This window comes from Clupea harengus, chromosome 9 (assembly GCF_900700415.2).
Source record: "Clupea harengus chromosome 9, Ch_v2.0.2, whole genome shotgun sequence".
Lineage (NCBI taxonomy): Eukaryota > Metazoa > Chordata > Actinopteri > Clupeiformes > Clupeidae > Clupea > Clupea harengus.
The window spans coordinates 162,005-179,159 of NC_045160.1; the positions used below are offsets into that span (position 1 = coordinate 162,005).

A 17,155-nucleotide genomic window follows, 5' to 3' on the forward strand; every position below is an offset into this window, starting at 1 on the left:
AACAGATTTAAGGGTTGTAAAACTGCAATCCAACTGACATGGACTGTAAAGTTCAGAAATGTAAATGATATTCTTTATCAAGGATTCTAACTTGCCAAGGAGCTGTACAATTTTAGTTTGAAATAATAGTGGAAGATTAGTGGTCAGTCTAGGCGTCAATGGTTTACATGTACCATTACATAAGATGTTCATTGCTGTAACTGTCATTACATTAGATTCCTTTCAAAAGGTTGGAGCAAGACCGAAAACATGATTGTTATTTATATTATTATATTTAAGTGGCATGGACATAATAGGTTAAATCATTTATGATTTGGTGTCATTGAATACAGGAATATGTTTAACATTCAAAAAGAAAATCAGTTCTAAGGCAAATATACAGACCTACTGTTGATTATATGATATACACTACAAAGACTACATTATCGTGCTACAATTATAATCAAGGATCATGCTATCCTGATGTGGAAGACACCTGTATAAAAAAGACTATTTTCAAGTGGTATCCCTATTTATGATATGTCTGTGATTTTCCTTGCTCAGTCACCAACACATCCTGACATTTATGCTCCAGTATAAACCATGGGCCCATTAGACATACTGCATGGGGAAGGTACGGATTGCACTGCACTGGGGCTGTTTTTCAGGGTTTGGGCTAGGCCCCTTATCTCCAGTGAAGGGCATCTAAATGCTTTAGCACACCAAGACATTTTGGACAATGCTATGCTTCCAACTTTGTGGGAACAGTTTGGGGAAGGCCCTTTTCTATTCCAACATGGACTGTGCCCCAGTGCACAAAAGCAAGGACCATAAAGACATGGTTTGATGAGTTTGGTGTGGAATAACTCGACTGGCCCGCAAACTGCTCCTTCAATGTAATTCAGTGATCAGCAGAACTAGTAGAGTACCCTTTATCTACTTCTAATTAGATTAATAACTCATTGCCACTTAATAGTATAGATATGACCTTGAAAGTTCTTTAACAGATATTAAAAGATGTACATACCTTGTACTTAACAGGCATAATTACTCACATGGCCCCAGGCCCGTTATTATAAAGTTTCAACAGTAAATTATTAATTATTTTAAAATATGTATAATGTCTAAATGCATTCAAGAACATATTGAAGAAATTGACACTAACAGAAAATATTGCCAGTATAGCAATTATGTGCTTGTACAAAACAAGTCAAAAACAGTAGCCTTACATTTATGTAGCTATACATTATTCAGATCAGAAAACCACTAAAAAACAATGACCAAGAACCTTGTTATTAAAACATTAACTTGGAACTTCCAAATGTATTCATTTATTAATTGTTGACAGATCATAAACAAGTCATTATGTAAAGTTGGGTTCCTTATCGCAGCTGGACTGCGATATAACAGATGGGTCCAAATCGATTTATCCATTCACGCCTGAAAGGCTGCGATTCGTCCAAGCTCCCTCCTGAGCCCGCCCCCTCAGGAGCTTATAAATTCAGGAGCGCGGACTGAAACTTCCTCTTTGAAAACTTCGCCTTGAAGTATCCAGTCTGAGTATATCTCTACGCTCATTTCTGAATTCTAGAATGTTTGTGTGCTTTTTGCTCATAACGAGTTGGTGAGTTAATCGGGTTTTTTACCCTCACTAGCTCAGGGCGCTACAAGGTTCGACTGACTTTAAGCTGGTTAGCTGGCTAAGTTTCTGACTAGCCTGCTAGCTTTTTGCTAACCAATGTTTCAGTTGTGTTCGGCCGCGGGCAACCTCTCCCCCGGCCACATCAAGGACTCTGGGCCAGCAGCTGCATGAGGTTGCACTGAGGGCAGTGAGCTGCCCCGGTCTCCCTCTCCCTCCCCCTCCCAGCGTGCAGACCTCGCTGTTGGATGGGGAGTTCTAAGCTGGCCCCGCCGTGCCAGCCCCCAGCGCCCTCCTCTTCTTTGTGGAGGTACATGGGGAGCTGAAGACGACATGGGCAACCCCCTACTCGGGCCGTGCCCCAGTGCTACCCCAGAGGGCTACCCCTCGCCCGCCTCCCCCGCGATGCGCCTCGGCCAGAAGCCCCTCCTGCCCTCGCGAGTGGCCAGGCACCAGGCGGCTCTGGCTGAGAAAGCCTACCTGGCAGCAGGGCAGGCTGCCTGTGCCACGAACACGGCAGCACTCCTGCAGCGCTACCAGGCCAAGCTCCTGACGGAGCTGGCCTCGTCGTTGGGGGAGAGTCACCAGGCGGTGGTCGAGCTCGGTCGGGCGACGGACCTCTCCCTCCGCCTCACACGCTGCACCTCCCAGGCCCTGGGGAGGGTCATGGGAGCCTCGGTGGCAACGCAGAGATCCCTGTGGCTATCCCTGGCGAAACTAACCGACCGGGAGAAGGCGCCGCTCCTGGACACTCCGATCAGCGTCCAGGGCGTGTTCGGAGAGGTTGTGGGCATGATGGCTGCTAAGTTTGAAGAGCAGCAGAAGAGCAGGGAGGCGTTCCAGGCATGGATGCCTCGATCCAGCGGGTCCGAGTGGCAGTCCTCTTCGGGACACACCACGCCGACCCCAGGCCAGAGGGTTCCCACAAGCACCACACTCAAATGTCTCAGTCCCTGCCCCTGTAGGCGCAGTGCTACGGCATGCTTGTGCAACTCCCCCCGCGGTGCACACAGTGCACCCGCACCCCCCATTTTTTTTCGAAACCATGAGGGGGCAACCCCAGATCTCGTCCCCCTCCCTAGGCGGAGCGGGCGCAGATCTAGGTTTAGACTCATTGACTATGAGCGGGTTAGTTCCCGACCTATTCAACTCAAAGCCCAGCCTGGCAGGCTGCGCTGCGAGTTGGCGCGCATGCGCAGTGTCACCATGGGTGCTGAGAACGATCACAGCGGGGTACGTGCTGCAGTTTGCCCGTCCCCCTCCGTCATTCGGAGGGGTGATCCAATCAGTGGTGCAGCAGGGGCAGTCTCATTTCCTACGGGAAGAGATAGACTCCCTGCTCCAAAAAGAAGCAATAAGTGTAGTGCCTCCCGAGGAGGCAGCTTCAGGCTTCTACAGCCGTTATTTCCTGGTCCCCAAAAAGGACGGGAACTATCGGCCAATACTAGATCTACATGTATTGAACAGAGCACTCATGCCGTTGAAGTTCAGAATGCTGACCCCCCGCCGGCTAGTGCAGTTCATAAGACCAAACGATTGGTTCATCATGACCTAAAAGATGCTTACTTCCATGTCCCGATCCACCCCAGACATCGGAAATTTCTGAGGTTTGCGTTCGGAGGATTAGCATACCATTCCACGCACTCCCGTTCGGCCTGGCTTTTGCACCGAGGGTTTTCACAAAGTGCGTGGAAGCATCCATCGCCCCATTACGACAGCGCAGTTTGCGTTTATTCAATCATTTGGACGATTGGCTCGTTTGCTCTCATTCAAGAGCAGCAGCGGTGCAAGACTGCCATCTAGTGGGGGCACACCTGCACCGACTAGGCTTCGTAATAAACAAGGAAAAAAGCGGTCTGCGCCCAGGCCAGACCACGCATTTCCTAGGCATGGTTCTAGACTCCACCTCCATGGAGGTCAGGCTGTCCCAAGACCGAATAAATGTCATCAGATCATGCGTGCATCAGTTCCGGCTAGGACAGTCAGTCTCGTCACTGTGCTGCCAACGACTGTTGGGCATGATGGCATCGGCCGCAATCGCTCTCCCTCTGGGGATGTTGCGCATGCGGCCTTTCCAAATGTGGTATCTCTCCTTGAGACTCAGTTCATCCAAGGACAGACACCGCAGAATAACGGTGACCTCCAGATGCAGGAAAGCCCTGGCAGTCTGGAGAACTCCGGGGTTCCTCGCGGCGTCAGGCCCCATGGGCATAATGACGCACCGCGTAGTGGTAACCACAGACGCTTCCACGAGAGGGTGGGGACCGGTCTGCGAGGGGGAAAGCGTGAACGGCCGCTGGTCTGCGGCAGAGGCCGTGTCACATATAAATGTATTAGAACTGCGAACGGTCGCCTTAGCACTGCGCCACTTTCTACCCAGGTTAAGTGGTCAGCATGTGTTGGTAAGGACGGACAACACTTCGGCATTGGCGTATGTAAACCAGCAAGGCGGAGTGCGCTCCCCGTCACTGCACCACTGGGCGAACTGCTTGCTTCTGTGGGCAGCAGTTCACATCCGTTCCCTCAGAGCAGTTCATATTCCAGGCCACCTCAACTACGGGGTGGACCTGTTATCAAGGGGCGACCCTCGAGCAGCAGATTGGTGTCTACACCCTCGGGTGATAGAGCAGATCTGGCTGCGTTTTTTCAGGGCGCAGGTGGATCTGTTTGCCAGCAGACAGAACACCTGCTGCCCTCTCTGGTTCTCGCTAGGGGGCGACAACCCCCCACTCGGCATAGACGCGCTGAGCCACCAGTGGCCGAGCCTGCGCCTATATGCGTTTCCCCCAGTTCCGCTCCTCCAGCATGTGCTGGGCAGGGTAGCGGACGAGGGCAGATAATTGTTATTGATAGCCCCCCACTGGCCCAACCAGCCGTGGGTAGCGGATCTGATCAATATGTCAGTGCAACAGCCTTGGGAGCTGCCTCTTCGGACAGGGACAGTTTGGCACCCCATCCGGAGCTGTGGCGTCTCAGGGCCTGGCACCTGAAAGGTGCAGGCTCCTAGCGTCAGGCTTGTCGACGCGGTGGTGCTACGATACAGAGTGCCCGAGCGGTGTCAACACGGGCTCTGTATACGCTGAAGTGGCGCAGTTTTGAACGATGGTGCGCTGCGCGTCAGCACGACCCCGTTAACTGCGCGCTGGGCGTCATATTAGAATTCCTACAGCAGTTGTTTGATGAGGGGAAGGCGGCTTCCACTCTCAAAGTGTACTGGCGCCATTTCAGCCTGCCACGCAGGCATTAATGGCAGTTTCCTGGCAGTCACCCGCTAGCGTCACGCTTTATGGCGGGGGTGAGACGGCTCAGGGTGCCAGAGAGACACCTCATACCCTCTTGGGATCTGCTGGTTGTGTTACGTGCTCTCACAGGGCCTCCGTTCGAGCCCCTGGAGACGGTGGACATAAAGTTTGTCTCTTTAAAGACCGCGCTGCTACTGGCGTTGTCAGCAAAGCGTTGGTGACATGCAAGCCCTGTCCGTCAGCCCATCGTGCCTTCAGTTCTCGATCGCTGGGACAGAGTGGTTATGCGACCTAATGCTGCTTACACACCTAAAGTGGTGGCAACCCCATTCCGCAATCAGGTGATTGAATTAGCAGTTTTCTCGCCTCCTCCTTTTGCGTCAGCAGAGGAGGAACGTTTGAATAAGTTTCCAGTACGCGCTCTCCGCTGCTTATGTAGAGCGCACTGGGCATTTCAGACAATCAGATCAGCTATTTGTGTGCTTTGGTGCACGTGCAAAAGGCAGACCTCTATCAAAACCGAGCCTCTCCCGTTGGATAGTAGAGGCTATTGTGTTGTCTTTTAAGAGTTTGTCTTTGGATCCCCCGGAGAACTTGCATGCGCACTCTACGCGGGGGTCTCTTCTTCCTGGGCCTTACTGAAAGGAGTCTCAGTGGAAGATATTTGTAAAGCTGCAAGCTGGAGTTCTCGCCACACTTTCATTAGATTCTATATGTTAGATGTGGCTGAACCTAGTTTTTTACAAGGTGTTCTACAGGCAGGCGATCTTTGAATCCCCTGGCCTGAGAACAATATGCAGGCAATGTATGTATACATACATGTATGTATACGGTCCCATCTGTTATATCGCAGTCCAGCTGCGATAAGGAACGTCTCGGTTACTTGCGTAACCTCGGTTCCTTAAGCAGGGACCAGATATAACAAGTGTTGCGTGTACAGTGTTGCCCTTGGTTTGATACTTCTACGCTCAGTTTTCTTTCCAAGGAAGTTTCAGTCCGCACTCCTGAATTTATAAGCTCCTGAGGGGGCGGGCTCAGGAGGGAGCTTGGACGAATCGCAGCCTTTCAGGCGTGAATGGATAAATGCTTTGATTTGGACCCATGACTAACGTCATGACCCATCTGTTATATCTGGTCCCTGCTTAAGGAACCGAGGTTACGCAAGTAACCGAGACGTTATTATAGTAACAAGTGGTTTGTATGCAACAAACTTCATTTTGATAATGTGGAGTCATCAAAGTTCATTTTTGCTATGCACAGGACAGAATATGTTATTATGAAATGTTTATGAAATATATAATAACATAAGAGTTTCTGTAATTGTTCTTATTCTTGTTATAGGTTGCATACAACAAAATCTAACTAAAGATTTAGTCCCACATTTTACTGACAATTTGGATGGAATAATCATCAGTTAATGTTAACAACCATTTAATGGTCCTGAATCAGCAGGATGAGTGAAGAGACAAAGCATGTTTGGGAAGATCTTTGGCAGACTCAATGGAGAGCAGAATGGAAATGAGTTCAGGTTACATTTTCCCATTAAATACATGAATTAAATGTGTATTTATTTGTCAGTAAGGCTCATCACTGTTGATTAAAAGTCCAATCAGGTGACACCCAGGCCTACAGTTCATCCAGGGCCGACCTGAAGAGGGGCATCAAAAAGGCCAAGCACAGCTACAAGCTAAAGATTGAGGAGCACTTCAAAAACAACTCAGACCCCCGACGCATAACGGACTATAAACCCACCAACACCTCCCCCCAAACCGGCGAAGCATCACTCCCTGATGAGCTTAACAGCTTTTATGCACGCTTCGACAGGGACAACCAGGAGACGGCCATTAAGGCTGTGCTCACTACAGACAACCAGCCCCTCACACTCTCCTCCACCGACGTGTGTGCTGCACTGCACTAATGCACGAAAGGCTGCTGGCCCTGATGGCATCCCTGGACGGGTGCTCAGGGCCTGTGCTGGGCAGCTGACTGAGGTCTTGACTGACTTATTCAACCTGTCACTGGCCCAAGCAGCTGTCCCCACGTGCTTCAAAACCACCTCCATCCAAAGCAATGACTTTCGCCCAGTTGCACTCACTCCAACCATCATGAAGTGCTTCGAGAGGCTGGTCCTGGCTCATCTTAAAACATGTCTACCACCCACACTGGACCCCCTCCAATTCGCCTACCGCCAGAATAGGAGCACGGAGGATGCCATCTCCACGGCACCACACTCCGCCCTTTCCCACCTGGACAACAGTAACACCTACGCGAGACTGTTGTTCATAGACTTCAGCTCTGCATTTAACACCATAATCCCCTCCAAACTGATCACAAAACTCAATGATCTGGGCATCACTTTTGGATATCGAATCATGCGATTTCGACTACTTTATCGACGGTCTCCGGCTCATTCCAGAGATCTCCAAGACAGCGGTAGCTACCAACCCGGCTACGCCGACCGGAAGTGCTCACAGGCGGCGTCAAGACCGTAAACAAAGGCTGGGGAAGCGAGGAGGGCTACGAGCTAGGCTAAAGCTAACTCCTCACCGGCTTTCTCTACCCAGCATTTTCCTCGCCAATGTTCGGTCTCTGGCGAATAAAATGGATGAACTGCGGCTGCGGATCACCACGCATAAATGGATTATAGACTGCAACGTCATGATTTTCATGGAAACATGGCTCAACAGCAGTGTTCCCGATAGCGCCATCGACCACCTCTCTTTGTTCCTTCTCCCAAAATACACACCACTAATCAAACGTGTGAAACCCACAGTGAGGACAGTTAAAGTGTGGCCAGAGGGAGCAGACGCTGCACTACAGCTTCGGTTCGAACATACGGACTGGAGTGGGTTTGCCACTCAGGCCACACTGGACTCCCACACGGACATTGATTCATATGCCTCTTCCGTTCTGGACTGCATCAACACCAACATCGACAGTGTCACCACACTTAAACGAATCACTACCTTCCCCAACCAGAAGCCATGGATGAACAAAGAGGTCCGCCTACTGCTGAAGGCACGAGACACCGTTTTCAGATCAGGTGATGCTCAGGCCTACAGTTCATCCAGGGCTGACCTGAAGAGGGGCATCAAACAGGCCAAGCACTGCCACAAGCTAAGGATCGAGGAGCACTTCAAGAACAATTCTGACCCCCGACGCATGTGGCAAGGCATCCAGGCCATAACAGACTACAAACCTACCAACACCGCTCCCCAAAACAGTGATGCCTCCTTCCCTGACGAGCTTAACAGCTTTTATGCACGCTTCGACAGGGACAACCAGGAGGCTGCCATCAAGGCTGTGCTTACTTCAGACCACCAGCCCCTCACACTCTCCTCCACCGACGTGTGTGCTGCACTGCACTAATGCACGAAAGGCTGCTGGCCCTGATGGCATCCCAATATACATTCATTTGTTAACTGTATTTCAGTATTTTCCTGATTTTCTTCTTTTTTTTACCACAAAACATCATTATCTCTGTGGTGCACTGGATGACACCTTTCTAAATAAAATCTGCCAAATTTTCTGCCGTAAAGACTTTGTTTGCATACCATACCATATGGACTTAATGACTACAGACCCGTTGCTCTGACCTCTGTTGTGATGAAGTCATTTGAGCGGCTTGTGTTGCGGCATCTCAAAGCCATCACTGACCCTCTACTGGATCCCCTCCAGTTTGCCTACAGAGCTAACAGGTCTGTAGACGATGCAGTAAACATGGCCCTTCACTCCATCCTCCAGCACCTGGACACCTCAGGAACCTATGCCAGGATCCTGTTTGTGGACTTCAGCTCTGCCTTCAATACTATCATCCCGGCTCTGCTACAGGACAAGCTTCTCCGGCTGAGTGTGCCTGACTCCATCTGCAGGTGGATCACAGACTTCCTGTCTGACCGGAGGCAGCACGTGCGGCTGGGAAAACATGTCTCTGACCCCCGGACCATCAGCACCGGTTCCCCTCAAGGCTGCGTTCTTTCCCCTCTTCTCTTCTCCCTGTACACCAACAGCTGCACCTCCAGTCACCAGTCCGTCAAGCTCCTCAAGTTCGCGGACGACACCACCCTCATTGGGCTCATCTCTAGTGGTGATGAGTCTGCCTACAGGTGGGAGATTGACCATCTGGTGACCTGGTGTGGACAGAACAATCTGGAGCTCAACGCGCTGAAAACAGTGGAGATGGTTGTCGATTTCAGGAAGAACCCAGCCCCTCCCAACCCCATCACCCTGAGTGACGCCCCAGTTGACAGTGTGGAGTCCATCCGCTTCCTGGGCACCATCATCTCCCAGGACCTCAAGTGGGAGCTAAACATCAGATCCCTCACCAAAAAGGCACATCAGAGGATGTACTTCCTGCGGCAGCTGAAGAAATTCAACCTGCCAAAGGCAATGATGGTGAACACCTCCATCATTGAGTCCATCCTCACCTCCTCCATCACCATCTGGTACGCTGCTGCCACTGCCAAAGACAAAAGCAGACTGCAGCGTGTCATTCGTTCTGCGGAGAAGGTGATTGGCTGCAATTTGCCATCTCTCCAGGATTTGTATGCATCCAGGACCCTGAGGCGTGCAGGGAAGATTATGGCTGATCCCTCCCACCCTGGACACAAACTCCTTGTGCCACTCCCCTCCGGCAGAAGGCTGCGGTCCATCAGGACCAAAACCTCATGCCACCTGAGCAGCTTCTTCCCGTCTGCGGTTGGCCTCATCAACAAGGCCCGGGACCCCCGTCCCCCAACACGGACTCTAATCCCTTTTTTGCACACTCCTGCTGTACCCTAATATGTGTATTGTTTATTGTTTATTGTGTATGTTTATTGTTTGCACCATTGTACCACAAAGAATTCCTCGTAGGTGAAAACCTACTTGGCAGTAAAAACCTTTCTGATTCTGATTCTGATATATGATTGGATTTAAATTAGCAGGCACAACATGGAAAAATATGTATGCCAATTTTCTCAAATATGGGTAATCCGGAAAACGATGAAGAATTATTGTAAGGAACCCTGTCATAATCATAATCATAAATACTAATAAGTGACTTCCACATGTTTGTAGAGCTCTGTTGTTGAGCACTTTGCTTTTTTTAGTCCAGAATATCATTGCAATCCTTAAGTATGTCACAACAATACATCCTATTGAGGAGCCAAAAAGTACTGCAGTAAAAACCAGCCCATATAGGTTATTAATGTACACATCTTCACAAGATAATTTAAACAATGATGCATTATCACAATAAGCATTAAGGATAATGTATCTACAGCGAGACAACCTAATTGTGAGACCCAGCAAAATAGCCACTAATACAATTGAGACACCCCAGGCAGACACAGACAACTTCACAATTGTCTTCGTTGTCATTATTGCAGTGTATCGTAATGGGTTGCATATAGCAACGTACCTATCAATGGCCATTATGATTAGTATCATATGTGAGGCTGAACCAAATATGTGACTACAAAAGGCCTGTGTGGCACACTGGGCATACGTGGTTAATTTCTTTGAAGCAAACATGTCAGACAGCAAACGGGGAAGTAAAACAGTATTGCCAAAGAGATCGTTGACTGATAGGTTGCAGAACAGGAGATACATGGGTTGGTGCAAGCTTTTCTCTGTTATAATGAGTATCAGCACACCAAAATTGGATATCAGCAGAGTGATGTAAAAGAAGAGCACTGCAAAGAACACTGGGTAAATGGATGACTCAGGGATGTCTAAACCCTGGATTTCAAGTATGTCACTGTTAATAGAGTAGTTTTCCATCTTCATCAGTAGGTTCACCTTTTGACTAAAGAAAAGTCAGTCTTAGAAAGTCAGTTCATATAATACATACATTACGTAGATAATAAATGTAAAGGCAGTTGAGTAGGTATTTACCATATGCTAGTCCAGGACCTTGAAAATCATAATTCATTAATGGGGGCAATATACCTCTGTTCCTCACTGGTTTAAGTCACTAATCATGGCAATTTATATAGGCGATTTCTGCTTCATACCCCCTATACACTTGAGACATTAGGCCATGGGACAGCTCAGACACATCACATAATTACGACGGGCCCAGGTGCAGGCTATTATGACGGGCCCAGGTGCAGGCTATTATGACGGGCCCTAGTCAGTGGCGTAAGGCAGTGGTTCCCAAACATTTTACTGTCCCGTAGCCCTTCAGACATTCAATCTCCAGCTACGTACCCCCCCCCCCCCCCCCCCCCCCCGTTTTTTTTTTCATGTTTGTAACCGCCACTGCCACGCCCCCTCCCCCGCGCACATATTCAGCCTAAAACACCTGTAGCTATGTTTTGCCAGTGTAATTATTTCGCTGAATATGGGTGTGCATCAGTATTTTTGGCAATGCGACTTGGCTATTCAGACTATTTAGATTGACATAAATATGTCTATGGGCCCCGGCTACGGCCGCATCTTCTGCACCCCCTATAGTTACACCCCAGGCCTAAATTCAATTTTAGTGGATTTTCAAAACCAGCTCACTTTGACGGCTACTGCATCCCATGATGCAATGCGGTTATTCCCAACATTAAATATTTTGAACTTATGTGTGCTTAGAATTAGGAGAAATTACAAGGCCTAAAATACCTTCACTTTGCATCCATTACTATAGCAGACATACACTTTATGGACAAAAGTGTTTGGCCACACCTGTGGAGGGATAATTGGAATGGGGCTGTTTTACAGGGTTTGGGCTAGGCCCCTTACCTCCAGTAAAGGGCAATCTTAATGCTTCAGCATACGAAGATATTTTAGACAATGCTATGCTTCCAACTTTGTGGGAACAGTTTGGGGAAGGCCCTTTTCTATTCCAACACGACTGTGCTCCAGTGCACAAAGCAAGGACCAAAAATACATGGTTGGATGAGTCCTGGCCTCAACCCCACAAAGCACCTTTGGAATGAACTGGAACGGAGATTGCCTTCTCGTCCAACATCAGTGCCTGACCTCATAAATGCTCTACAGAATGAATGGGCACCAATTCCCACAGAAAAACTCCAAAATCATGTGGAAAGCCTTCCAAGAAGAGTGGAAGCTGTTATAGCTGCAAAAGGGGGACCAACTCCATATTAAAGTATATGCATTTCAATACAATGTCATTACACTCCCTGTTGGTGTAATGGTCAGGTGTCCGAATATTTTTGTCCATATATAAAAAAAACCTTCACATGTCTTTCAGGTACACATTTGAAACATGAAGGTTTATTTGTGGTATGCAAAGGCCTCTCAAGTTTTATCACAAGACATGTGGCCTTAATGAAGTAGTAGGCCCAGTTGGTATTAACCATTACATGAAAGTCACACAAATCTATTTTAGGCACAGCTGCACAGGTCAGTAAATTCAAAAGTGGTCTTTGACCCTTTATATTCACAAGTATTAGGTGCATACGATTGATTATAAATAGTATTTACATAGCAATTGTGCACACATGTTTTGTTGACTGTTAAAGATTCATTTTGATTCCAGATTTGTATATTCTTATGAAAAGAATGGTGACTGTCAATACAAATGTGGTGTGATCTATTTCTTCATTAATCTTTATTTCACAAACACTTTAAAAACAAACAAAAAAACATGCCACTGGAGTACATGTCAGATGAGAATCCTTGTTAATGTTGTTGCATCAGCTAAACCTGAAATATGTTTGTTAATTACTCCTTTGGGGTGCCATTCTAATGATCATCTATCAACACTGACACGTGGTAATTAATCCTCTGAGATTGGGATAGCCTCCTGGTAACTGTTGCATATTTGTGCTTTGGTAATGAGGCTTGAGAAAGCTATTGAGAATGAGGTTCAGGGGTATTGTGTGAGACCACTAAACAAGTTGATGATGAAATTATCTAAGAAATTATACTTTGAGAATTTCACATAAATGTTATCCTACATTAAAAATAAATCACATTTCTGAACTTTAATAAAATAGTGGATTTGAGAAAAAAAGTTAATAAAAACAGAAGTTATCTGTTATCTTTTCTGAACTTTCAATATTTGAACAAATTGAAAATATTTGTATGAAAAAGAGGAACTTTGCCATCACTTTACTTTTGCACATATTGTTTGCATTTACAGAAAACTCATTATATTTAGTATGTTGCCATATAGTCTAGTGTAGAGAATCAATCATATGTCACTTGTAGAGGCCCTTTATGACAAGGGCATGACAAATGTCAACCATTTAAACAGATGTGGTTCTAACATCATAAGATGGATGAATAGTGATATGTGTGTAATTAAGTACAAAGACAAGACAGATCTTGCTTGTCTGTAAAAGTGCAGTGTGTGAAAGTACTGATTTCTTGGGGCCTGTTTCTAGGCCTGGCTCCTGCTTGCCTGAAGTGAATCAGCTTTCACCTGTCTTGCATTACAGACACTTTTTACTGGACGCCAAACAAAAAGATGGCGGCGGGTCAGAAGTATAGCAGTAGGCATTTTGTCACAAACATGAAGACAAGATCACATTAAACTATTCTGGCTGAAGATTTCCATCACCATCCTTTGTCATCTCTTAATTTGATTTTAATGCACTAGATAGATGGCCTATTACGTTCTAATATAGCACAATACTCTCTGTCTTAAGTCTTTTTATCGTTCAGCTTAAACTGAAAAAACACAGTGAATCAGCATTATGTTTTAAAGCACTAAAATTAGACAACTTCATTGTATTGTCTCATTTCTGTGTCTTAATTTCATATTTTTCTTTCATTTAATAAATAAATCTGTAATCATATTTATTATCACATAGTTTCATTTTCTTAATCTGTACGTACCTATCTATGTAATTGTTTTGTTTTTGCCATTTCTTTTTAACACAAATGTTACGCTGTTTTTCTTACAGTGCCGTTAGACTTCATTGGTTTTGTATTTTTGCTTTTGTTTCATCCTGTATTTTTCTTTTCTCAATTAAAACATTGTATTCATTTATTTTTGTATTGTTTTGAATCTTTGGGTCATATGTGTAACATATTTTTTTTCCATCTACCCTATTCTATGAATAATTTCACAGGCCGTCTCAGTCGGAGTAAAAATGACAGTCCTTCTGTTGGCCACAACAGAGGCTGCCCAAAGGGAAATAACTGCCCTACTGGAATGCAATTAATTTAATTAATACATGGACATGGTTGGTGGTGTTGGTGGAGACAGATTAGGGGCCAAATGAGGGCCAAATCTCTAGTGACTGCATTAGTCAGTGGCTGTTACATTGTCTGACACATGTTGCCTAACAGATTTACTTATTTTATGGGTTGTAAAACTGCAATCCAAATAACATGGCTGTAAAGGTTAGAAATGTAAATTATATTCTTTATCAAGCATTCCAAATATTAGCGGTAGATTAGTGGTCAGTCTAGGCATCCATGTTTTACATGTACATTACATAAGATGTTCAGTGCTGCACCTGTCATTACATTAGATTCTTTTCAAAAGGTTGACGCAAGAATTAAAAAAGATTGTTATTTGTATTATTATTCTCGGGAGGGTAAACTAACTCAGGTGACATCGGTGACATTTTTTTTACACTTATAACACAAAGTCTCATAACAAGAAAAAAGGAAATGAATACAAAGTTTAAAATGAGAAAAGAAAAATACGGAATGAAACAAAAGGAAAAATACAAAACCAATGAAGTCTAATGGCACTGTCAGAAAAACAGCATAACATTTTTGTTAAAAAGAAATGGCAAAAACAAAACAATTGCACAGGTAGGTACATACAGATAAAGAAGATGAAACTATATGATATAAGATAATAAATATGATTACATATTTATTTATTTAATGGAAGATAAATACGAAATTAAGACACAGAAATGAGACAATACAATGAAGTTGTCTAACCTTGGTGCTTTAAAACATAATGCTGATTCACTATGTTATTTTAGTTGAAGCTGAACTATAAAAAGACTTAAGACAGGGAGTATTGTGCTATATTAGAACGTAATAGGCCATCTAGTGCATTAAAATCAAATTAAGAGATGACAAAGGATGGTGATGGAAATCTTCAGCCAGAATAGTTTAATGTGATCTTGTCTTCATGTTTGTGACAACATGCTAACTGCTATACTTCTGACCCACCGCCATCTTTTTGTTTGGCGTCCAGTAAAAAGTGTCTGTATGGGGCAAAGTCATAACATGCAATAATGCAAGACACGTGAAAGCTGATTCACACGCAAGCAGGAACCAGGCCTAGAAACAGGCCCCAAGAAATCAGTACTTTCACACACTGCACTTTTACAAGATCTGTCTTGTCTTTGTACTTAATTACACATGTATCACTATTCATCAATCCTATGATCTTAGACCACATCTGTTTAAATGGTTGAAATTTGTCATGCCCTTGTCATAAATGGCCTCTACAAGTGACATATGATTGATTCTCTACACTAGACTATATGGCAACATACTAAATATAATGAGTGTCCTGTAAATGCAAACAATATGTGCAAAAGTAAAGTGATGGCAAAGTTCCTCTTTTTTTTTTTACAAATATTTTCAATTTGTTTAAATATTGAAACATATCATTATTCTTACAGCAAGTTCAGAAAAGATAACAGATAACTTCTTTTTTTATTAACTTTTATTCTCAAAAACACTATTCTATTTGTTTTAATTCATGTAGGATAAAATGAGTGTGAAATTCTCAAAGTATAATTCCTTAGATCATTTAATCATCAACTTGTTTAGTGGTCTCACACAATACCCCAGAACCTTATTCCCAATAGCTTTCTCAAGCCTCACTACCAAAGCACAAATATGCAACAGTTACCAGGAGGCTATCCCAATCTCAGAGGGTTAATTACCACGTGTCAGTGTTAATAGATGATCATTAGAATGGTAACCCAAAGGAGTAATTAACAAACATATTTCAGGTTTAGCTGATGCTACAACATTAACAAAGATTCTCATCTGACATGTACTCCAGTGGCATGTTTTTTTGTTTGTTATGTTAAGTTATGTTAAGTTTTTGTGAAATAAAGATTAATGAAGAAATAGATCACATTACATTTGCATTGACAGCCACCATTCTTTTCATAAGAATATACAAATCTGGAATCAAAATGAATCTTTAACAGTCAACAAAACATTTGTGCACAATTGCTATGTAAATACTATTTATAATCAGTTGTATGCACCTAATACTTGTGAATGATCAATTTAGCCATTATTTATTGATCCTTTATCATTTTCATTTTGGGATTGCCCTTAACCCATGTAATTCAACATATAAAGGGATTTCACTGACCTGTGCAGCTGTGCCTAAAATAGATTTGTGTGACTTGCATGTAATGGTTAATACCAACTGGGCCTATACTTCATTAAGGCCACATGACTTGTGATAAAAATTGAGAGGCCTTTGCATACCAGAAAGAACCAAAGAAACATTCTTCATGTTTCAAATGTCTACCTGAAAGACATGTGAAAGTTTTTTTTATACACTATATGGACAAAAATATTCAGACACCTGACCATAACACCAACAGGGAGTGTAATGTCATTGTATTCAAATACATATACTTTAATATGGAGTTGGTCCCCCTTTTGCAGCTATAACAGCTTCCACTCTTCTTGGAAGGCTTTCCACAAGATATTGGAGTGTTTCTGTGGGAATTGGTGCCCATTCATTCTGTAGATCATTTATGAGGTCAGGCACTGATGTTGGACGAGAAGGCCTGGCTCGCAATCTCCGTTCCAGTTCATTCCAAAGGTGCTTGGTGGGGTTGAGGCCAGGACTCATCAAATCATGTACTTTTAGTCCTTGCTTTGTGCACTGGAGCACAGTCGTGTTGGAATAGAAAAGGGCCTTTCCCAAACTGTTCCCACAAAGTTGGAAGCATAGCATTGTCCAAAATGTCTTGGTATGCTGAAGCATTAAGATTGCCCTTTACTGGAGGTAAGGGGCCTAGCCCAAACCCTGTAAAACAGCTCCATGCCATTTTACCTCCACAGGTGTGGCCAAATACTTTTGTCCATAAAGTGTATGTCTGCTATAATGTGTGAAACATAACAGTTGCCTTTTTGAATAAACCCAATTTGATATTTTTTTTTATATGGGCCATAATGAATGCAAAGTGAAGATATTTTAGGCCTTATCACTTCTCTTAATTCTAAGGACACTAAGTTCAAAATATTTAAAGTTGGGAATAACCACATTGCATCATGGGATGCAGTAGCCATCAAAGTGAGCTGGTTTTGAAAATCCACTCAAATTGAATTTAGGCCAGGGGCGTAACTATAGGGGGTGCAGCAGGTGCTGCCGGGGCCCATAGACATATTTATGTCAATCTAAATA

At 44.6% G+C, this 17,155-nt stretch overlaps 1 protein-coding gene across 1 annotated transcript; it reads right to left on the minus strand.

The window, feature by feature from the left end:
• Nucleotides 1–8,334: 8,334 nt before the first annotated feature.
• Nucleotides 8,335–10,623, minus strand: LOC116221909 (olfactory receptor 52A5-like). Its single transcript, XM_031574094.1, has 3 exons — nt 10,281–10,623; nt 9,763–10,151; nt 8,335–8,418 (listed from the first exon to the last, which is right to left on the minus strand). The coding sequence occupies exons 1-3, from the start codon at nt 10,621–10,623 to the stop codon at nt 8,335–8,337; spliced, it is 816 nt and encodes a 271-aa protein (XP_031429954.1).
• Nucleotides 10,624–17,155: the final 6,532 nt, after the last annotated feature.